The sequence below is a fragment of the Acipenser ruthenus genome, chromosome 1, assembly GCF_902713425.1.
Source record: "Acipenser ruthenus chromosome 1, fAciRut3.2 maternal haplotype, whole genome shotgun sequence".
Taxonomy (NCBI): Eukaryota; Metazoa; Chordata; class Actinopteri; order Acipenseriformes; family Acipenseridae; genus Acipenser; species Acipenser ruthenus.
Genome location: NC_081189.1, coordinates 16,560,581 through 16,584,465, shown reverse-complemented (window position 1 = coordinate 16,584,465; position 23,885 = coordinate 16,560,581). Strand labels below are relative to the sequence as shown.

The following is a 23,885-nucleotide window of genomic DNA, read 5'->3' as shown; positions in this document are numbered from 1 at the left end:
GACCACGTTCCTTGATGAACTGTTATAATACATATGACTATGGCAAGGCCAGTACACTTGAATTCAGTCAGTATACCAACAGAATGCAGCAACAAAGTAATCGGGCAAACTGAACTCCTTTCAATACATGCACTGTAAATGAAGCTACCTTAATAAAAATTAACTGACCTGCTCACAGAAGCATCTCATTTAAAGCAGCTTCCAGATATTTGTCTGTAGTATCCTGCTTATTCCAGTTTTACAATGGTTTGAGACCTCAACTAACAATTTAATTATCTTTCAATTTGTCTGTTTTTAGTTTAGCATCATTATTTAAATTTGTATTGGCTATACAGAGTAATTTAATAGACCTGACAGATGACTATTTTTTTTTTTAACTACACGGTCAGTTATTCACTTAGGATGCATTTGTATTAACAAAAGGTTTAGGTTAGAGTACGCAGGCTGAGTGTTTAGCATATGCCTCCTAGTGCTAGCACCAGCACCTTTCATCAATAAGTCTAGAAAGTAAACAGCCCTAGACACCTGAACACCCACACTAAGTATGAAGCTGTGGTTATCCCTACTGAGTGCAATCAGGTAAGTCTGGTCATAACTTTTGATTTATGTTGCCATATTAAAAAGGTTAAGGTATTTTAATATGAAGTGTGTGATTAACTCCCAAAAATGCTGCCGGCTTTGTGCTGAGACTGCCGATGCTTTTTCATTGTACAAAAAAAATAATAATTCTTTGTCATTTGGTTTGGATTGTTATGCTTTTTCGGTTTGGGAGAGTCATAATCGTTGCATCCCTTCACTGTTTAGAGCATTCAAATAAGGCCACAGTTATGAAAATCAAACATCTTGCAGTATGAGAGTCTTTTGATTTTATGTTTTGATTGATTCTTTAAGTTGAGTTCCATTACTGGTGATGTCCTGTAACCATTAACTGTTTCACTGCCACATTGTTTTTAACATTGTTTTCCTGGTTAAATTAATCACAGTTCTAACAGTGGGTTGAGAACCAGAGGCTTTAAGATTTATGAGCTCTTAACAAAATGAAAACAAGGATTCTGGTTTGCCAGTGCTTGTAAAAAAAATATCCAGAATTGACTAACACTAAAACCAATAACTGTAAAGTGTGAAATATAATTAACATTTGCTTTGGTAAATTACATCTGAAATTGTGGATTTATGAAACAGAAAGGATGAAGATTGAGTCCTGGTCATAAAAAAATCCTGGCAGTAAATTTTTTTACATTTGAGTGCAAACAGCGAACATCGAGTTATTGACACCAGACAAAAAGCAGGCATGTTATTAACAGTCTTGGTGATTTTAAGTTTATTTTCTCATGCTAATATTATAAGTGGACTGAAAACATCAGACATTATTACTGTTTTTGGCAAACTTGTTTGACTATAATTCTAGGGTAGGAGAGTTCTCAGAGAATCAGTTCAGAGAAAATAAGGAGCAAGTGATGTGAAATGAGTTATCTTTACTTGCAGTCCAATCTGATTACCTTATCTGGTGGTTCTTTGCATTGTTAGACAGCATAAATATAGAATGCATCAACATATCATGTAGTCTGAAATATAAATACGGTCTTAAACAAGATACAGTGCCTCAATTCAAAAACTAAAGATAGTACTGTTATGCACCATACTTGGCATCTGCCAAATTATTATTAGACTTTTCATGGATGAAAAATTTGCTCAGAGAATGTTGCAAATTTGTAAAGGGTGTTTCACATCTTTCTTAACCTTTTTAGATGTTTTTGAAGAAGTGAATCAATTGTCTAATGGATAATAATCTTGTATAGCGCACTGGTGTATAATTGGGTGGGAGCATCATTAAAGACTAATTTATTGAAGTGTTCATAGTTACAGATGGGGGTCTTGTTGGCCTTAAGGCAAGGACAAATCTGTTAAAGAAGTGCTCTGTAATATCGGATTAAAAATTAACTGACCTGCTCACAGAAGCATCTAATTTAAAGCAGCTTCCAGATATTTGTCTGCAGTATCCTGCTTATTCCAGTTTTACAGTGGTTTGAGACCTCAACTAACAATTTAATTATCTTTCAATTTGTCTGTTTTTAGTTTAGCAATTTTCAAATAGTGCCACAGATTCTCAATGGGATTGAGATCAGGACTTTGACTGGGCCACTGTAGGACATTCACATTTTTGTTCTTGAGCCACTCCAATGTTGCTTTGGCCTTGTGCTTGGGATCATTGTCCTGCTGAAAGGTGAATTTCCTCCCAAGCTTCAGTTTTTTAGCGGACTGAAGCAGGTTCTCTTGCAGTATTTCCCTGTATTTTGCTCCATCCATTCTTCCTTCAATTTTAACAAGATGCCCAGTCCCTGCTGATGAGAAGCATCCCCACAGCATGATGATGCTGCCACCACCATACTTCACTGTAGGGATGGTGTGTCTTGAGGCATGGGCAGTGTTAGGTTTGCGCCACACATAGCGCTTTGAGTTTTGGCCAAAAAGCTCTATCTTGGTCTCATCTGACCACAAAACCTTTTCCCACATCGCGGCTGGGTCACTCTCATGCTTTCTGGCAAACTCCAGACGTGCTTTCAGATGGTACTTTTTGAGTAATGGCTTCTTTCTTGCCACCCTCCCATACAGGCCAGTGTTATGCAGAGCTCTTGATATGGTTGACTGGTGCACCATTACTCCACTCCCAGCCACTGAACTCTGTGGCTCCTTCAAAGTGATTGTTGGCCTCTCTGTGGCTTCTCTCACAAGTCTCCTTCTTGTTTGAGCGCTGAGTTTTGAGGGACGGCCTTTTCTTGGCAGTGCCTGGGTGGTGTGATGCAGCTTCCACTTCCTGATTACTGATCCAACTGTGCTCACTGGGATATCCAAACACTTGGATATTATTTGGTACCCTTTCCCTAATCTATGCATTTGTATTACTTTATCTCTAACTTCTGTAGAATGCTCTTTAGTCTTCATTTTCCTTCAGATTCACAGCCTGACCAATGATCCTTCAACAGTGGGGTTTTTATCCAGAAAATGTGACAGCAACTTTAATGGTTCACAGGTGGAAGCCAATGGTACGGTAATTGTGTCCTCGTTAGGGCAATTTCTTTCATCGGTGTAAACTGGGAGCTTCCACAGCACAGGGGTTGAATATTTATGCAAGCAAGATATTTCAGTTTTTTCTTTTTCTTAAAAATATTTCCCAACATAAAACCAATGTCACCTTACAATAATTGATTTTGAGTTTCAGTGTTTTAAAATAAACTATCAAAACAGAACAAAATTTCAATGTACCATTTGTAATTCAGTAATATGAGAGAATTGGTCAGGGGTCTGAATACTTTTGCAAGGCACTGTATATGTTAAACTATCCAAATTCTGTTTTGCGTTTCAGTAAAGTTTGTGATTTTTGTTTATTTTTTAATGTATTCTTTGTCTAATATTATAAGACTACCCTTTATAAATGAATAATTTAATAGGTGTTTTTTTGTTCCCTATCATTCTGCTTATTTTGAAAACTTTAAATAATAACATGTTTCTGCCAGAAATTTCATTTTCACTTGGCTTATTTACCCTGTTGGTTTTGCATGTTACTTTTGATAACACATAGGCAGTGATCTTCAATGATTTTACAGTGTTGTCTTTATAAACTGAGGGCCAATTTTACTAAAACTGAGGCTAGAACAGCATATAATTTGGAAACCCATTAACTTAACTTGCTTGCAGTATATAAAAATGTGGATGTGAGGGAGCAGGTGTTAAATTAGAGAAGACTGGAGGGCAGTATCCTCTCATAGACGGCAGGGTGCGTCACTGCAGTAGTGGGGAGATGCTGGCAAGCACAATACTCAATTCAAAAACTAAAGATAGTACTGTTATGCACCATACTTGGCATCTGCCAAATTATTATTAGACTTTTCATGGATGAAAAATTTGCTCAGAGGATGTTGCAAATTTGTAAAGGGTGTTTCACATCTTTCTTAACCTTTTTAGATGTTTTTGAAGAAGTGAATCAACTGTCTAATAGATAATAATCTTGTATAGCGCACTGGTGTATAATTGGGTGGGAGCATCATTAAAGACTAATTTATTGAAGTGTTCATAGTTACAGATGGAGGTCTTGTTGGCCTTAAGGCAAGGACAAATCTGTTAAAGAAGTGCTCTGTAATATCGGATTACCAGATGTACAAATGATATAAAATGGCTTGTCCAGTCAAAACTACAGTAGATGGGTAGGAATTCACTGGTCAAAAAGTATGAGACCGAAAAATTAACATTTAAAAACATGTCTTTGTTAGACTTTATAAATGCCCTGGTTACTAAGGCCTCAATGTCGACTCCTGTGCTGACCAGAGTCTGATAGCGGGGAGGAGAAATCTTCAATCTTATGGCCACCTCAAAACCTAAACAGCTCGATTTCCTTTCTCAGAATTGCTTCCCATAGTTTCTGTGTAGCAGAGTAGGGGAAGAATGTGGGCAGGACAGAGGCCGTGCACACTGAGAAGTGTGTGTTTTGCAGCTGCCTACGCACAGCCACAGGTTTAATGTAATTGTGTAATTGTTTTGTTTTGTGATTAATTGAAAAGTGAGGATGTGCAGCTCAGCCTGGACCCGAAGGTATTGTGCTTACCTATGTTACGACTGTTTTGTGTTGCCAGAAAAAGGCTTAGTCGTCCGGTGTTTAGTCAGACCAACTAAGAAGTTTAGTTGTGGCTCCTTGGGGGAGCTAGGCTTTTGTTTGTTTTCTTAAAGAGCCAGTGGCCTATCTTTGTACATATGTGATAAAGTGGCAGGTGGTCAAGGCTGTTCAGCGGCAGGAGTAGCAAACACACACAGAGGCAGTAACTGCAGTTAAGCGCCTTGGTGCATTTGTGTTCACATTTTTATGCCCACATCCTCCCCCTACTCTGCCACACCCTAGGAATAACATATTTATTACTGTTACTGTTAAAAGGATGCGAGTTCAGTCATTCATATGTGTTTCAAGCCTGTGCTACAAAGTATGGTGGCCCTGTAAGTCATCAAAACAAAGTGCATTTTTATCATGTTAACATGATCCCAGCCCTTAAAGGGTTAAAGTTAACAGTAGATTGCATTCTGGTCCAGGTTTCTGCTCACATGCAGGTATGAACTTGTATTGTAGTAGTATGACATTTATTTGTCCACTGTAATCTTGCGCCCTACAGGCACTATATTTTGTTGAGTGGTCGCACAAGATCAGTACAGTGAAAAGACTTGAAGCAACTTAGGTTTATTTCATGTAGTTCATGGTTAAATAACCGTGTGATCTGCACATGTTGCACCATACATGTTGTTCTGATGTTGTGCAATAGTTGTATAATCTACTTTTAAGAGACATTGTGAATCACAGACATGTCTTATTTTAATGCAACAGGAAATAATCAGTCAGTGCTGGGTGGGGTGTCAGTTTTATCATGTACCGAGGATCATAAGGTTCAGGTGGTTAAGGAGTATTATAAAGATTAGGTCGTTGGATAAAACAGCAAGGGACCAAAGCTGGTCTGAGTTTTTGAAGTCAAGACTACAGTATTAATGAAAATGTATAAACTCTTAGATAATGAATCCTTTAAGAAATAGAAAAGATTAATCAACTCCTGTATCTGGGTTCCAAGTGCTTGGGCTAAACCTTTTGAATAAGATTAAACAGGGGTTGGACAAAAATTAAGAAATTCCTGCCGTAGAGTTATTAGCAGCTGATTGACTATACCCCAATGATCACGATCACATTGAGGGTTATAGATAAATTTAATTAACTTCTTTCTTTCTTATATATATATATATATATATATATATATATATATATATATATATATATATATATATATATATATATATATATATATATATAATATATATATACATACATACAGTACTGTGCAAAAGTTTTAGGCAGGTGTGAAAACATGCTGTAAAGTAAGAATGCTTTCAAAAATAGACATGTTAATAGATTATATTTATCAATTAACTGAATGCAAAGTGAGTGAGCAGAAGAAAAATCTAAATCAAATCCATATTTGGTGTGACCACCCTTTGCCTCAAAACAGCATCAATTCTTCTAGGTACACTTGCACAAAGTCAGGGATATTGTAGGCATATAGTCAGGTGTATGATTAAACAATTATACCAAACAGGTGCTAATGATCATCAATTCAATATGTAGGTTGAAACACAATCATTAACTGAAACAGAAACAGCTGTGTAGGAGGAATAAAACTTGGTGAGGAACAGCCAAACTCAGCTAACAAGGTGAGGTTGCTGAAGACAGTTTACTGTCAAAAGTCATACACCATGGCAAGACTGAGCACAGCAACAAGACACAAGGTAGTTGTACTGCATCAGCAAGGTCTCTCCCAGGCAAAAATTTCAAGACAGACAGGGGTTTCCAGATGTGCTGTCCAAGCTCTTTTGAAGAAGCACAAAGAAACGGGGAACGTTGAGGACCGTAGACTCAGTGGTCGGCCAAGGAAACTTACTGCAGCAGATGAAAGACACATCATCTTTCAGTGCCATCAGCTCAGAATTGGCAGAAAACAGTGGGACCCTGGTACACCCATCTACTGTCTGGAGAAGTCTGGTCAGAAGTGGCCATCATGGAAGACTTGCGGCCAAAAAGCCATACCTCCGACGTGGAAACAAGGCCAAGCGACTCAACTATGCATGAAAACAGGAACTGGGGTACAGAAAAATGGCAGCATATATATATAAAACTGTCTTCATGCATTTATTTTGTATCAGTGACTGGTATGAACTGGTATTCAGAAGAGAGCATTAATTCATTCTTACACAGTTTTTTACTGTTCGCCTAATTAGTCATGGCTGTGGTTGATTGCTATAAACTGTTTTGCTAAATAGTATGCTGAAAGCTACTTGAACCACAGCAATGGTAATTCAGCTTTTATGACGCAAAATGTGTCCTGCTTTCTTTTATTGCAGGCTACAGAAACCTTGTAAAGTATAAAAAGCTTTTATCAGTTTGCATCCTTTAAATAAGATACATTTATGTTTTTTCAGTTCATGAGTTGAACTGTGTTGAATATATATAGGGCTTCTGATTTTCGGTTTTAACCGATAAAACACCCCCGATACAAAAAAAAAAAATGAAATCGGTGGATAGCCAATAAACACTGGAAAACACCATAATAACTGTGGAAATGGTTAATCAATTCACGTTGACTTTACCCTTTTCCCATTCAAAAATAAAACATACTACAAAAATGATAATAAATACATTTTCCAGTGCTGCTGGGCAATGTCCCACCTTCCTGACTTGCATTTATCATTGATTAGTTCTCAATACTTTAACCCGCCCCAACTACTGAATGACAGCACATTCCTACATTTCTACTGGAGACTCTGCTTGGGAGATTTAAAACAAGATTACAATCAGGATGGAGGCTTATTAACAGGGTTTCAAGCTGTATTACAGTTAAGATAGGAGGATTTAAAACAGAATTGTGGTGAAATGTACAAAAATGCCTGCAAACAAAAACCCCAGAAGAATGTGCCCGTGACCATAGGGATTTCGTTGTGGAAGACAGCAACGGAAAGAAGGTACAACTTAAGTGTGCAAGTACTGTCGAGTTACTACTGTACATGTTTTGACAGAGTAACCGAAAAACACTAATTTCATACCGTATATCAAAAACGAAAGCCCTGAAAAAAAAAACGATTTCCATAAAACTTGAAAATAGCTACAAATAAGCACCTAAAAGTACAATTTAATAAAACCCTAAAAACAGAAGCCCTAAATGTATACTATTCAAATTGAACAAAATGGTCCCATGGCTACGTCCGCACAGGCTTAAATTTAGGCTGCGGGCCGCCCAGCGGCATTGCTGGTGGAGCTTTTTAAATAGAGTAAGAACATGTACATACCCCTTTTTTACGTTTGACCTTTTGTAACATTACTGGTTAAAACAAAATGTTTTTTATTGCTCATTCTTGCATTACCACTAGCTTTAAACATGGATGGAATCTGGGGTTCGATCTAGAAGGCCCAACAGCCACCCTCATGCTATCAAGCCAGCAGACACACCAGACAGCTCATAAAACTAACACAGAGGCAGCTGTTTGCCAAAAATATGTTTTCTGACTGTGGGTGCAAAAGTCACCCTCATGGCAGTAGCCAAAGAAGACAGTTATACAATGAAAAATATACAGACAACTTTTGCCAAAAACAATTCTGAACAAATAACTAGCTATTATTAAGTTAAACTATTTTCTTTCTGTGGCTAATGATTAGCTTTATATAAGAATCGTAGGCAAAATTACAGAACATCCTATGTATTGAAGTGAAGGCCATTTTGGCTTTTACCTGTTTCTTTTTTTAGGTCAATTTAGAGCCCTGTTATGAATCAATACAAGTTTATAGATTTTCTTTTTGGTACTTTAAACACATTATTGCCAAAAGATAAAGAACCCCTCTCTGGGACCCATCAACATTTAATGTATTCAAGCCTGTGGTACACTACTGTCAGATTTGGGGGCTGGATGAGGATGTAGCACTCGCTGGTATGTTTTGTTAGCTAAAAAAAGAAAATCTAAAAAGTCAGTGTGCCTGGAGCTTGGGCTGCCCTCTTTTTTTCCAGTGTGTAAGACAGGAGTACATTGGTTTGAAGCATGTGGAATGGCGGGGGCAGGCAGCTGGCAAATGTAAAGTGTTGGAACAAAATATTACAATTTAAATTCTTACAAGGAAAACTTGTTTGTTTACGTCAGAACAGAACTTTGTTTTAATTGGCAGTAAAAAACAAGCCCCCGAATGTTTTGAGAAAATTAAATAAAATACAGTTCTAAAATGAAACAGTGCTAAGTTCAGTATTTAGCTTTTATAATTTTTAAATGTATTGTCTTTTAAATCATTATTTTTTCTCTTTGTGCTCATGATAATTATTTATACAGATGGGTTGAAAGTAGAAGGATTTAACAGTTACTGTTTTTTTTGGGCCCTCATTTAAAAAAATTGTGACCTATGTGCTGATCGTGCCTGTCTGTCCGCCCCACGCTATATGGTGAACACAATAACTGCCTTGATTTTGCACTGATATTCTCCAAACCTTTATCATACACTCCTAGTTTCTTACTGATGTTTATGATTGCATTAGCTATAATATGAAAACTCTTGATTTTTAAAACAAATATTTTTAGCCTTTACACAATGATGCTTTCACTGGTTTTATCAACTGTGAATCTAGCCCATTTTACAATACCTACAGTAGCAACTACAGTAGCAGTCCAAACCGTATCAGATTGGGAATGAATTCAGTAAAATGTTAGAGCGTTTCACTGGTTTCTTCTCTATCAGTTTTTAGCCATTGTTCATTAAACCCAGCGTTTTTATTGTGATTTTGTTTTTTTACAGTTAGTGACCACCTGAGGTAATGTCTCTTAACAGACCATTGACTTTGGATTTATTGGTAGTGGAGAGACAACTATGTGAAGCCTTTGTTGCTGCCTTAGACCCTTTATGTTCCAATTTTTTATATACCCCCCCCTTCCCCCCAATAAAAAGCCAGCACTATGAAGCATAAGATGTAAAGTTATATTTAAATTATTTCCTTAAATTTCCACCTCCGGGTATGTATGACCCTTGGAGATGTCACATTTAATTTGTGTGGGGTTCCTTGGGGACAGCAGGCTTCAGTATACATGCGCAATATATTTTACGCTACATTCTGCACAACACAAATGGAAATTAAATATCCACTTATAAAACATAAAAACAACACTACAGTAGATACCGAGCATAGAATGTACAGAGCTAAGAAGCAACGCAGTGAAGTCAATACTTTTCTATTAAATAATTCTGCATGCTTTTTTGAATGTAGGTCATGTCCCAAAATTTCTTGGCTCATTCCAGTCGTGAGGAAAAATAGAAACAAGTGATGGCTTCCAAAGATCTAAATAAAAGAAATATTAGGTCTTAACCACAATTAATCTAATGATTGCATATTCAACTTTACAACTGCCCTATAGATTGCTGAAATATACAAAGTATTGCTGTTTCCTATATTTAATGTATAAGCAATTTAAGATGTATTTAAGGTGTTATGAAAACTGGAAATTACAGTTGAAACAAAGTCTGCTTTTAGAACTGTTCAAATATAAAGGCTGGGTATTACATTACTTTACTTTGTTTTGTTTTGTAACAGTTGGCATCTGGAATCTACAGCTTTGCTTGCTCTCTGTGGAATCATCACACGGACACCTTCCTACAGCAGATCTGTGCCGGAGATGAAGCTGCTGCCATCAGTTCACTGGAAAGAACTTTGCTTTCTTTAAAAGGTATTAATATTTAATGTTGTGGTTCCCATTTGGCCTGTTGAGAATGTTTTAGACTACTGATCAATAGTAATAGGGATTAATGCTTTATGACAATTCAGAATAAAAAACTCATGAACATAAAATGCCGTCCATGCATTGTATCAGTTTAACATATATGTTCATGATAGTCTTATTTGTAGGACTACCTTTTTTAATGAATTTAATTTTAGCAGACATTGATTTGCGCATTTAAAATACTTTACGTACCCACTTCCAACGTAGCATAAAATCATCACGCAACCTTACAGCTTTTGAGAAATAGAAAAATTGCTTAATTACAAAAACGCACTTGTTCAGTGGTAGGCACCATTACGTTCCTTTGAAAAGAATGGTTGCATGCATTGCCTTGCTGTGTCAAAGTGTGGACGAACAGTGCTGTATCCAAATAATATACACAAAACCTTGATTTGGACAACTGTCATTGTATTTTTAAATGTACAGTAATATTCAGTTATTCAAAAGCCATTTCAATGTAAAAATTGCTGAAACCCATTGATTCCTGATTGTCTCTATACATATGTTATACCACCTATCCTAGAGTTTATTCAAGATTTAGGAAAATAGCAATTTACCATTTCTGTTGAATTGATTCTCCCCCCCTCCCCCTTTAAAATAAAAATACAAATGTATTGGTTTAGTTGGGTATGCTTACAAGTAATTTGGCAGCTTGGCAGTCATTTGTTTTGTAAATAGTTTTTTTCAGCAAAGGAAAAGATGGGCTTTATAAAGGGAGTTGCTATTCATATTGAAATTCTGACAGAATAATTGACTTATCATGAACATTCATCTGCAGTGCTTACCTTAATGTATTGGTAGTTGTTGCTCTTATTTAAAATAAATAAATAAAAAAAAAATCAGCTTTCTAGAAAAATTAAAAATTAATAGCAAATTAACTGATAGAAGTCTCAATTGGTTTAATAGCTGATAATGTGTGTGATTCAGACCGCAACAATCACATTAACTTAATGCATCTACAAACATTTATCAGTCATCCATAATTAATCACAAATTATCAGCTCCTGGTCATTTAATACAATTTCATAATTAAACCACTAAAATTCTAAAGTGCTAAAATACATACAGGGAAGAACTCTGCTATAGGAAAGGGCTGTAATCCAATTCATCATTCAAACCAGAAGGGTACAAAGTATTTAATGTATAAATCCAAAAAGATTCTTGTTGTAGAAGTATGTTTAAGTGATCACCACCTCGCTTTGGACAATTTACCTTCTCTATCCCCAAGAATTGTATTGTAGACGGCGAGCGGTTTCTGGCTTGTATGTAATGTCTCGCCATAGCGTAATCCATATGTTTAGTTCTAATGGCAGTTTTATGTTCTTTAATTCTCTGTTCTTTTAGTCCTCCACACATAAGATTTTCCACATGGACACACTAGCATAAATACAACAAACGTTGTATTACATTTAATTGCCAACATAACAATTGCCACATTTGTAATTGGCTGACCGCCAAGCCATGTACTTTGTGATACTGTTTTCAAATCACTATGAACCAATTGATCTCTTAGATTACGAGCTTGTCTAAATACTATTCTTGGAGGAGTCTCCACAAATTGTTTTAAAGTGTGATCACGCTGTAAGACATTCACATGTTTTAATATAATTCTCCTCACATCTTGAGCTTGTGTTGAAAAATCAGTCATAACAATTGGTGTCTCTTCAATCTGTTTCACATTTAAATCAGAATTAAGTACCTCAGATCTTGGTTTAATAGCTGCATGATTAATTGCTCTATTTATGTTAGATACATCATAACCACTTCTAAAAACTTTTTTTTTCATATTCTTTATCCTGATCACAATTGCGTCTCAATCTCACAAATTGGCTGTATGGAATACTGTTAATCAGATGTCTAGGATGGAAACTCGAAGCTCTCAATAATGTATTTCTATCTGTTTCTTTCCTATAGATTTGATGTATGTAATAAACTTGAATCATCTTTATAAACATCCAAATCCAGAAATTTGTATATTTGTTTCATTAAAATCCATAGCAAACTTTAGGCTTGCATCTGTACTGTTCATATAGGTATAGAGTTTGTTAAGCTCAAGCTCCGTCCCATCCCGTATCATTAATATATCATCTATAGCTGTTCTCTTTACTTGTTGATAGAATTGATTTTCAAAAGTAAAATAATTATTTTTGTAAAATTAATTTAGCCAAATCCAATAAAAAATGAGAGGGGGGGAAAATTCTTTCAAACTAAATAACGTAGCTTGTAACCCTAACTCATGGGGTATATTCGTATACAAACTTTCTATATCGAAACTTACTAACAAACTTTTTTGTTGTACTTTCAGTTTTGTAAGGCAATTTATGACATCCCTCGAATTCTTTGAGTGATGGAAGCTGTTCAACTTTTTTTCTCAAATATACATCAACAAATTTAGACAAATTGTTCAGTTATCGAACCAGAACCAGAGACAATTGGCCTTCCTGGAGGGTTCTGTTCTTGTCTATTTTAGGCAATATATAAAATACTGGTTTAATTGGGAATTTTATTGACAAAAATTGAAATTCTTGTTATCCAATTATTTTCACATGCCAATTTTAAAATGGTATCAATACATTCCTTAATTTGAATAGTTGGATCACAAGTCAATGATTTATAATATTCTAGATTCGATAACTGTCTTGTTGCCTATAATCTGTAATTATCCTAATCTTGAATTACTGTGGCACCACCCTTATCTGCTGATATGTTATCTGTAATTTAAAACCGTGGAATGGAAAGACAATTGTATCAATGATTTATAATTGATTTATTTCAGTTTTACGGAAGCTTACGGTGCATGGATTTGTCGAGCCACATCAGAACATGGAGGTCATGGTAAGTGATGTCAAACAAACACCAACAAACACCAACACCATTGTGTTTTGGTTTCACTACCGTTTTTTTAATTTAATTAATTAATTAATTAATTAATTAATTAATTAATTAATTATCTAATATGAATTTTAATATGAAGTTTGATTTTAATTATGTATGCCATTTACAGATACAGCCTAGAGCAGTGTTTCACAAATGGTCCAAAGTAATGAAGCAAAAAACATTTCTTGCTTTCTAAATACAAATTAGAACACGCTTTTGTTTCAAGCAGATTGTTGGAACACAGGAAACCTTTTCTAGCAACTGCTGAAGCAGCTAGTAGTAGATTATTACATTTTTATGCAAATTTCAACAGTTTTATCGAAAAGTATAGTACCGGTTGCTTTAAAGTTTTCAGAAAAAAAGTTGCCTGGTGTTTCATTGCCTGGTCTTTCTTGCTGTGCTGAGGGCAGCAGTCATCTTCCAAGTTCAGACACAACAGTACTGTATACTGCCAGAGTTTGAGGGCTTTTTGTCTCCCTAATAAAGGTGAATGTTTCAATGATTGTATTCAGATATATGTAAAAAATGACATTGAAGAGGGCATATTTTCATCTTTGTAAAGTTGTTCTAGATTAGCTCTATGAAAAAGTGTGTTAAATTCCCCAGACTGTCAATGCTGACTCAGAGTTGACCTCATTATCCCATCACACTCAGCCTTTTTTAAGTAATACTTCACATGGTTCTCTTGAAAGCCTTCGCAGATTAAGATATGAATGCTGTCTTTCTCTTGTACTTGTACATGGTGAATAGCTGTCAAACTTATTTAGGTGCTTTCTTTCTATTTAATGGATGGGGGTCGCAGTCAGTTTAAAGGGTAGTAGTTTTTGCTTTGCCCTTTTTCAGTAATTAGCAGCAGATTTAAATAGACATTTTCATTCAAAACTTTGTTACCTTAAATCCTCAGAGACATGGAATTCAGTCCATACCACCTATGTATTAATCTGAATGTTTTGTATAGCTTCTGTCCTGAGTGGTCACGGGAATTCCATTGAGCTGCAGTGTAATAAGAGTAGTATTACAGTAGGTTTCAGCTAGTATACATTGCCAGTACATTACCAGTGATAGCTGCATACTGTAGTATCATTTAATCTCCTTGTAGTTTCAAATCAAGATATAAATGGAGTGCAACATTTAGCAAACATCTAGTCATTTTGTGATGTAAATCAAAATTGGTGTTATTCTTGATGGATGGGTGATTTTATTTAAAATGTGTCAAGGATTGATTCAAACATGAAGATAAGCAAACACTATTAGAATACATGTTTTTTTTTAAATGTTTATCTCCCAATAACATGGCACCTGTTATTGTACTGGTTGTGTAAGTACTGTAGCACTAGGTATTGCTTTAGGTCTACTGCAAAATTCTGTCAGCTTGTCTTTTAACTTACACTTGTTCTCAGTGAGAGGGAGCTGATCCAAGAGACACTGTTACTATTACCACTGTTACCAGGTGGGAATAGTGCTGCATGTACATTGTACCTCAATTATCCAAGGTGTTAGGAGGATGTTTCTTTTAATCCTTTACTGCAACACTAAATATTCACTAGTGCACGTCTAGTACTTACCAAGGTATATCTTACAGCATTAAAGTAGGGACACACCTCGTGTAGCTGGTTTGGCTGTGATCGTATCTATTATTCAATGTGGTTCTATAACCTGGAGAATTCTGCCAATCCATCCTTAAAAAGAGTGGTGATAATTAAGGACAAGTAAATTCTTACTAAAATCTGGGAACTGTGCCAACCAATGGAGATCCTGGAATCCTGCTTATTTGAGGGAGTAGAGCCCCAATTGGTTATTGGCTGCTGTCAAGTGTCCATCAATAAATCCTGTCCACTTCATGATGAGCTTTCTTTTTTAAATTGAAACATGTTAACAATCGCATCAGGAACCTGTAACAGCACATATAATTTAATTGGATTTTAGTGCAGTACACTAAATAGACCAGATTTCACAGTCTGTGTCATTTTTTTTCACAGCTGTGAAATAGGTAGGGCCCTAATCATGGGAGACCCATACAAATCCAGAATAAGAATGTGCTGCTTTTTAGTTAGGCTTGGAAAGTTAGTGTTAATTGTTTTTTTCAAACGAGCCAGACGCCCAGTTACATCTGTCTCCCCGCTCAGGTTTGTTTCTTGGATATTACAGACTGCGATTCAGCCCATACTGTCATTGCTTCTTAGCTTGCTTTTGAGTCGCAACCCATTCAAGGTATGGAAGCTACAAATCATCTCGAAGGTTTTTCGAGTGTCAGAGTCCCACTGTCAGTGTGGCAGTTTCAGTTAATGGTGCTTGTCAAATTCTCACAAGCATACTGTCTTGGGATCCTAGTTTAACTAAGTGCAAATGCAAAAGTCATTATTCTGAGAGGAACAGAAACAAAGTAAAAGCTTTGCAGGGATCAAAAGTTCCGATTTGTGTTTCTTCCTAATTTTATACTGGTTAAAATGTTTTGCTAGATGTAATGTTTTACTTTGATTGACGTTAATGTTTTTTCTTTTATCTGAAAAGAAATTATGGAAAGTACGAACAACAAAGAATACTGTATGCAACTGAGATTTATTCTAAAGACTCCAGAAGGACAGGCTTTGATGATAATAAAATAAATCTCAGTATGGGTTCCTCTTTGGCAACTGATGACAAACAATATCAATCGTTATTCTTAGCCTGCAGTAGGTTTCAAGTACATCACAATTTGGAGTAGCCTCAGGCCTATATCATTTAATAAAAAATGGATAGATGATCACTTCAGAATGGATTTGGCATTTAAGTTTAAATGGAAGTTAACTTCTCCCCAACTCTAGACTTCTTTATTGTGATATGTATACTGCACCATCTTTGTGAGGGTTAATTCCTTGTTCCCTGGAACCATTATGCATGCTAAATGGAAAACGATATTCCATTTCTCACAATTGACCAGTTAATATCAAATCAATAGCTTCAAGCTACTGTATCTCTACCGCTTTAGAAAATGTCACATACTCTCATTATTAGTGTATTATTATTATTAGTGTATTATTATTATTATTATTATTATTATTATTATTATTATTATTATTATTATTATTATTATTATTATTATTATTATTGCCGTTTTTAAGTGCATTGAAAAAAACATTAACACATTTCATAAATGCTTTTGATTGTCAAGGCAAGCTGCTTAATAAAGACAAGTGTCTAAAGGTTGTTAATTTCTAAGTGACTGATCATTCTGTGCCAGTTCCATACAGGTCATGCTGGTCAGAACCAGAGAGGTTCCCAAAGTGCTTGATATTTCAGGGCATAGAGAGCCTGATTTTTTCCAGTCTATCCACAAGGGGGGTGGGGGTTGTTATCATCAATAATGAAAAATGAAAGTGTAAATGAAATGTTGTTTATACCACCATGGTTGATTTTTTTTTATTTTTTTTATGCTATGAAAAGTTAGTGACTATTTTTTTCTTTGTAAAGAAATCATACTGCAATGCTGATGCATGGTATTGCTAAACATGTGTATAATTTAAAACAAACTACTTACTAAGTGTTGATGTTGACAAAATGTTGTCAGAACCCACCCAAGACAGAAATACCACATGTATTTTCCTTCCTGGTAACTTCACAAATAAAACATTTAGCTTAGGTTCCACTGTAAAATGAGACGTGAAATGAGACGCTATTACTGTATTAGCTAGACATACATTTTTCTGTTTTTTTTTTTTTTTTTTTTTTTCAGTTGAGGAAACAAACAGAAGGGTCTGGCAGATGCAGTCAGATAACTTGCAGGAGATCATATTGTGTGACAATTGGCCTTATGGTTCTAGTTAGAGTACAGCAACATGACACTGGGTACCGTGCTAAAATGATATTTTCTTTTGATAAGAATTTTGTTCTCTTCATGTTGTGCCTATCGAGTTGTAAAAGCTTTTTTAATAAAACCAATCATTGTCCTGCTGTTTAAGAAGCTGTCAATGATTTCCAGCAAAAATATAAATGCTTCTGCTGGCCCAAGCCTCGGAGCAATAACTCCACGTGAAGGTGGAGAACATTATGTGTAAAAGGATGCATTTTTTAGAACTAGACAGATCATTTTAGTGTAAACGACTTCCATCGGCTTACATATGAAATCCATATCGCCCATTGGGCCCAGTTTATCAAGAAATACCGCTATTTACATATCTAACTAATTTATGCTCAGGATTGTACTGTGCTTATCTTGATGTGTGTGTGTGTGTGTGTATTAGACAGTTTTTTGACTTTCCTAAAGGTTGATAAACACTGGACTCGATTTTAAAGTGCCTTTGTGCTGCAATGTGACGAATAGAACCTTAGACTCAACAAGGCAACTGTACTGTTCTGTTTGCAGCTGGCTATGCACGACAAGAAGCAATCAACTACAGTATGTGGAAATAAGATTGTTTGCTCTGTTTCATAAATGCCCTCTGTAAAGTCATTGTAAAATAAATCAAAGTCGATATACTGTATGTATCCGCATTTAATGTAGTTGTCCATTTTTATTAGTTTATGCCGGTATGAAATTAATTTAAAATGAATAAATCTGTGAATTTTTACAAAGCCAAACGTGAATAAGCAAGGAACTGGATAAACTTGATATTGAGTAAAATATACATTGTGTACCATATTTTTAGTGCAAGGAAGTCCATAAAAATTCAATAGATGTGTCTTATTTTAGTGCTTGAATATTGAACACTACTATAAAACCATCAGTTATAGTAATCTACGCTATGGTGTGTATGATCGTGTTACGGAGTGTCTCTGTCCTAATATAGCTGCCATATTTGTCTTCACAGGACTATTTCCAGATAAACAGTACACCTTTTAAAATATTACATTCAAATGACAGCCACCATACACGTTGTCATTGGAAATGCTTTGCTTGTGTTTGTAACCCCCCAGATTTATTTATTTATTTATTTATTTATTTATTTATTTTTTCATTCATTCATTCATTCATTCATTTCTGTATAATTTTGCTTCCATTACTTAATACAGCTATGAAATAAATACTCGGACCTAGGTTTGTGCTGGAATATTCTTGTGATGACAGATGTAATGCACAAGTTTGTCTGAAGCATTTTTGGAGTGTGACCTTGAGTGCGGTTGCTGCCTACGCATCACTTCACTACTTCACTGGGAAATCAATTCATGTCCCTCCCAAGTCTGTTATGAAATATTAAAGGGGATATAACTTGCTGCTTTGGCTGAATTAAAATTAATTTGCAGATTTGAAGTTATTTTTTAGGAGACGAAAGGTGGAATGTTAAATTTAGAATTCTTTACTGCACCGGACCATGGTAGTGCTTATAATTTTGAGTCAAAGGCAACTACATTGTATGCATCCTCCATTGACCCTGACCTAATATGGTTGCCATGTGGTAATCTGAATACAATTTCTGCTGTATTAAGATTAAACACATAGTGTTATTGTTTCATATTTGGTACAGAAGTGATTTTTCCAAAACTAATTTTCAAGCATTTTCCAGTAAAAAATAAAAATAATAAAACATTTATCACAGACCTTGCAACAAGATATATTCAGAGATTTAAAAAAAAAATTAAATGAATACCTACAAATGTTTCTCTGCTTTCTTTTAGGGGTTCCTCAATACAGTTTTTGAGAGACTAAAGCAGTTCTTGGAGTGCTGTAAGTATAAAATAATTTATCTATCAAGTACGAAATGTAACAATTACCTCATGGGTATTTAACCTTAAATACCGTCTAACCTGAGTAGATATATCAAAAGTGCATGCACTCTGATGCAGTCACACCCGCCCCAGCCCCAGAGAGCATAAAAAGACTGCTGACACAAGCACCATCATCATTTTTCCTTTCACCAACCTGAAGCAAGGAGAGCGTTCTACGGACAGATAAGTGGCACACTGATATCTGACTTTATCGCTTGTGTATTACACTTCTTGCGATTATTTTACGTGTTTATAGTAATTTTTCTTTCACGTATTGTGCACTCAGCTGTGGTTTTCGTCTAAGTCCCTCAGCGGCCTTGTGCCCCGCGGGAAGCCGGCAACTCTGCTGCAGCTTCCCTGGGATTGAAGGCCTTAAGTCGGCTACTTGTGCTTTCTCTTAAGCTGCTAGCTTCGGTTGACGCTTAAATAAAAAAATAAAAATGTTTTTGTTATAAAAACTATATTAAAATAACGGTAATTGTTTGGTTACTGTGTTGTGTAAGGAAAGAATGTTTTCTCTCTGTATTTTCAGTTTTTTCCACAGAAATACTAACGTGGCTGCTGGGCTCAACTGTCTTGCGTTAGACCGAGTCAAGCTGCTTGCAGTTTTTCCCCCCACAGTGTCTCGTTTCTGCTTGCAGTGCCATTGCGATGGTTGTCGGGGCTCTAACAGTGTGCTTCCTCCAGTCTTAGGGCTGTGTTTGGTTAAGCCAGAAGCTATACAGATGGACATCCCTGTATATTGCTTCTTCGGTAACTGTAGGTCACTGCTTTACCACCGTTCTTAGTGGTAAAGCAGTGACCTCTGCACCGTGCCGTACCCTGTACACCATACCATTTGCACTGTACCATGCACGTTACCGTGTGTACCGTGCTCCGTGTATCATGCACCGTACCGTGTACCTTGCATTGTTCACCGTTGCACTGTACCGTACCGCGTGGACCATACTGTACCGTTTGCACCGTTTTGTGGGTACCATGTTCCGTACAGCTGTGCCGTGGGTACCATACAAAATTACTGTACAGTACTGTACTAGTGCTTAGGCACCGTGCAGGTACTTAAGAGTAAGTAAGGTTACCATACCTGGTTTGGGTCTCCGCTGTTTTTATCTTTTTACAGTACTTTAGCCTGTAACATACCGTACAGCAGCGTTGCTGCTTGTGTTGCCTGAGAGTGTAGGGTTTTTGTTACAAGTGCTGTGTACTGCACCAGCCCTGTTACAGTAAGTACTGTATATAGGAGCTGCAGCTCCCGCCCTGTTACACAGCGGCGTTGCTGCTTGAGCAGGCGTGTCCAGCCCTGGCTGGGGCATTATCTAGAATGGCAGAGGGGGCGTAGGGCATGTGGAACCTCCATTGTGCAAAAATGTACCTACCCTGTGCTACAGGCACTGAAACGGTACCGAACAGTATTGCTTGTTATTCCAGCCTGCCTGTCTAGTACCAAGCAGGTCTTGTGGACAGTCCAGTTACTGTCTTTAACAAGCTGAGGCAGCAACTGTACATTCTTGCTGTACATTGCTTGCTGTTTGCGTTATGCCTGGGATTTATCCTTGTGACACATGCAAAATTAGCCTGCCTGTCTAGTACCAAGCAGGCCTTCTTGACAGTCCAGTTACTGTTTTCAACAAGCTGAGGCAGTAACTGTACAGTCTTGCTGTACATTGCTTGCTATTTGCATCAGACCTCTTTCTGCGAGTTTTGTACGCATTTCTCCAAGGCGCTCTTCATCTCTAGGAGCTGGCATTCCCATCTGAGGACGTGGAGGCAGATGACGCCTCCCCTGTGGTTAAGCTGTCCCTGTAATGATAGAGCTTATGCCAGTGGTCAAGAGGCCACTGCTTGAACTGTACACTACCGTACCAACCTGGTGCTACAGGCACTGAACCGGTACCAAACAGACCTGTACAGTCCTGGTTCTGACCTGCTACCGATCGGGGTTTTACAATCCCCAATCTGGTACTGAGCAGGCCTTGTTGACAGTCCAGTTGCTGTTTTTAGCAAGCTGAGGCAGCAACTGTACATTCTTCGGTACGTTGCTTGCTATTGCATAATGACTGGGTTTTATCCCTGTGGCATATGCAAGGCCAATGTGCCTGTGGACAGGCAGATGCTCTTCTTGCCTGAGGCAGCAGCACGCAAAGGAGGCACTGGTAAACTGCATTTTCTGCGGGTTTTGTGTGCATTCTCCAAGTGTACGTTGGAAAACGTTTCTCCTGCAGCTCTACAGAGCGCTCCCGAGTCCCTCACCTGTACAGTGCTCTTCCCCATTACCCTCTCTTAGAAGAGGTGGTTGCGTCCTCACCCCATGGCTCTGTACCAAGGGAGGGCCACACACCCAGGAATAGAGAAGCTGGGCAGCAGTTTCCTACAGGCACGCATGCCTGATGGGGACAGGTTTGCTCAGTTTTGTCTGATTCCGGCCTGCTACTGACCAGTGTTTAGATCTCATGTCTGTTTATCACACATTAAAAACTACAAATGCCATACCTGCCAATTTTACTGCTTTATCAGTGAGATGGCTACTTGTTTCCAGACAGTTTGAAAACATGTCAAACCAAGATGAGGAAAATAACAAATTATTTTCATGTGATTGGAGAGCTTTCCAAAGAAACCTGCGATGAACAAAGTCCAGATATGTCGGCTACAAGAAATGATCAATGAAAATATGTCTTTTGCATGCTTTGTCAGGATGCAGGGGAACTGGTGGCAGGCAAGACTGCATTTTTAACAGGGAGCCAGAGGTTCAAACGTGAAAATATCTTGCGTATTGGACACTATTATATTAAATCCTGCTAATAATTGTTGGTCATAGCATACTGGTTGAGATCCACCAAAATGGATCGGTGTATTGGCCACCACTGGTCTAAGGACACTCTCTTCGTGCAAACAGGTAAAATGATGACGTTGTGTCAGCAGTCTTTTTATGCCCTCGGCGGTGGGCGCGACTGCGTCATAGGCAGTGTGTACAGCTTTGAGATATATCTATTCAGGTTAGACGGTATTTAAGGGTAAATACCCATGAGGTAATGGTTACATTTCTATTTCAGCGAAACAGGGTTATGATAATAACCTAATGTTCTGCACCATTTTTATAATAAATAACAAAATATTTAGCTGTCACAATCAAAAGGCATTTAAAATCAGAGCATTTAAGGGGCAAATCTAGGTCGTCTTTGCAACTGCATGTGATGATATTCAGAAATGTTGACCAGTACAAACTGTTACCTAAAATTGATTTTGTTTACACCACTGCCATTTTAAATGTTGATTTTAAATTAGGAAGAGGTCTATTCATTTTATCATCTTTGTGCATAAGAATGTCCTTGAAGACCATAGGCAAAAAAATATTTTCATTGGTGCCTCATTATTCTGGACTCTCTTAAAATATCCTTTGTTGAAAACTGCTGTGTGAACATCTACATTCTAATTGTGCAGAGAATACTGCTGCTGCCTCTGACTTTAAACATTACATTTAAAATGTTTAACATGTTGAATACATATGGAATTTTCTATACACAAACTCTAAACAATACTGGTTCGATAAACACCAATGGGGAATATGTTGGATGCCCTTGTTGATTTTAGAGTAGAGTTAAAGCCAATCAATGTGCCGTTCCCCTTGCACAGCCCCGGTTCCACTGGGGATGTTTTGTTTTTTTATATAGGGACCAATGAATTTGCAAACTGCATTATTAATATTTAATGTAATTTTTTAATAATCGATTTATAAAACAGAGTGTTAGAATGCTGCATGCTGATTGTCCTTCAGTGTTCCAAGCCATTACAATATCCAGCACAATGTCATGATTAGGAACTACTTCGGAACAAAGGCAAATCACTGTACCTGTGCTTAACCACGTACCACTGAGCCACGCAAAATCTAAGAAAACTCCTGTCAAAATACCTGCTGTCATGGAAGATACTGAAGACATCAAGGTGTCTTTTCATATCTACCAGTTTATATTAATTTGCAATACGAACCAGTTTGCTATTTTAAACAAGATGCTGTTCTGGTATGTTATTTTTAGTACATACCAGTCATAATCTGTAACGTTGATCGGCTTGTTGTCAGATATTCAGTTTGATTTTTCCTCCTTTTACTTGGTGTCAGTTGTCGTTTTGTGAAACTGACTCTTCCTTAATTTTTAACTGGATATTTTTAGACAGTATATACATTACTACATGCATCCGACTCTATTCTTTCTTCACTGTCTCTTCTCCTTTACTACTGTGCAATCACTCTCTTTGCAAGTACAAAAATGTAACATTGACGTGCTAGAAAAAACTTGAAATGAAATTAGTATCACAAAACAAACAAAATGGGCGTTAAATGCTTTAAATGACTGGCTTTCTGAAAATAAATATACAAATATAGTGAAAAACATCTAAGCAAGGTTTTTATAGTTAGTTAAAGTCTTTATCAAAAAAAATGTATTGCATTTACTGACACAAAAAAAAAAAACTTTTTTACTTAAATATTATTTTAAGTTCATAGGGAATATTTTCTGTTGTAAAAGGTTACACCTTTAAAATGTTAATAAACCTTTAGAAACTATAGATTTCTCCTTTGTGGCTAACAGCGCACCAAGAAGTGACAATATCCAGCACAATCCATGCCCTCTCGTGCCTTATTGCTTTAATTATATTCTCTGTTTTCAACCAGGCTTTGGTGCAGAAAGTTGGTGTATATAACATTAACCTATTTTTTTTTCTTTCCTATAGGCAGACAAGTTGGCCCAGACAGCAACTGCAGAGAAAAGCTAGAGAAGACCATTTTACTATATACAAAAGTTGTAAGTGACCAGCAAAATAAATAAATAAATAATGCAGTACAGCAAATGCTTACCATACATGTAATAAAGCATTTCTCTGCTTATCTTAACCGTATTAGACTTCCTGTAGCAATGCACAATTTCTCCATCTGTCCATGATTCGTGTTTGATTTAGTTAATCGAGTCAAGCCTTATGGTTTTTTAGGATTATGTTGAGTGATT

General features: G+C 36.7%; 1 protein-coding gene across 1 annotated transcript in view; it reads left to right on the top strand.

The window, feature by feature from the left end:
* The window catches only part of LOC117403633 (importin-11), a 175,370-nt gene that overhangs the window by 21,033 nt on the left and 130,452 nt on the right, over positions 1-23,885 (top strand). The window contains exons 6-9 of the mRNA XM_059012207.1: positions 10,143-10,275; positions 13,106-13,164; positions 18,799-18,847; positions 23,614-23,684. Of these exons, the coding sequence (XP_058868190.1) occupies positions 10,143-10,275; positions 13,106-13,164; positions 18,799-18,847; positions 23,614-23,684 (312 nt within the window). The remainder of the gene's footprint in view (positions 1-10,142; positions 10,276-13,105; positions 13,165-18,798; positions 18,848-23,613; positions 23,685-23,885) is intronic.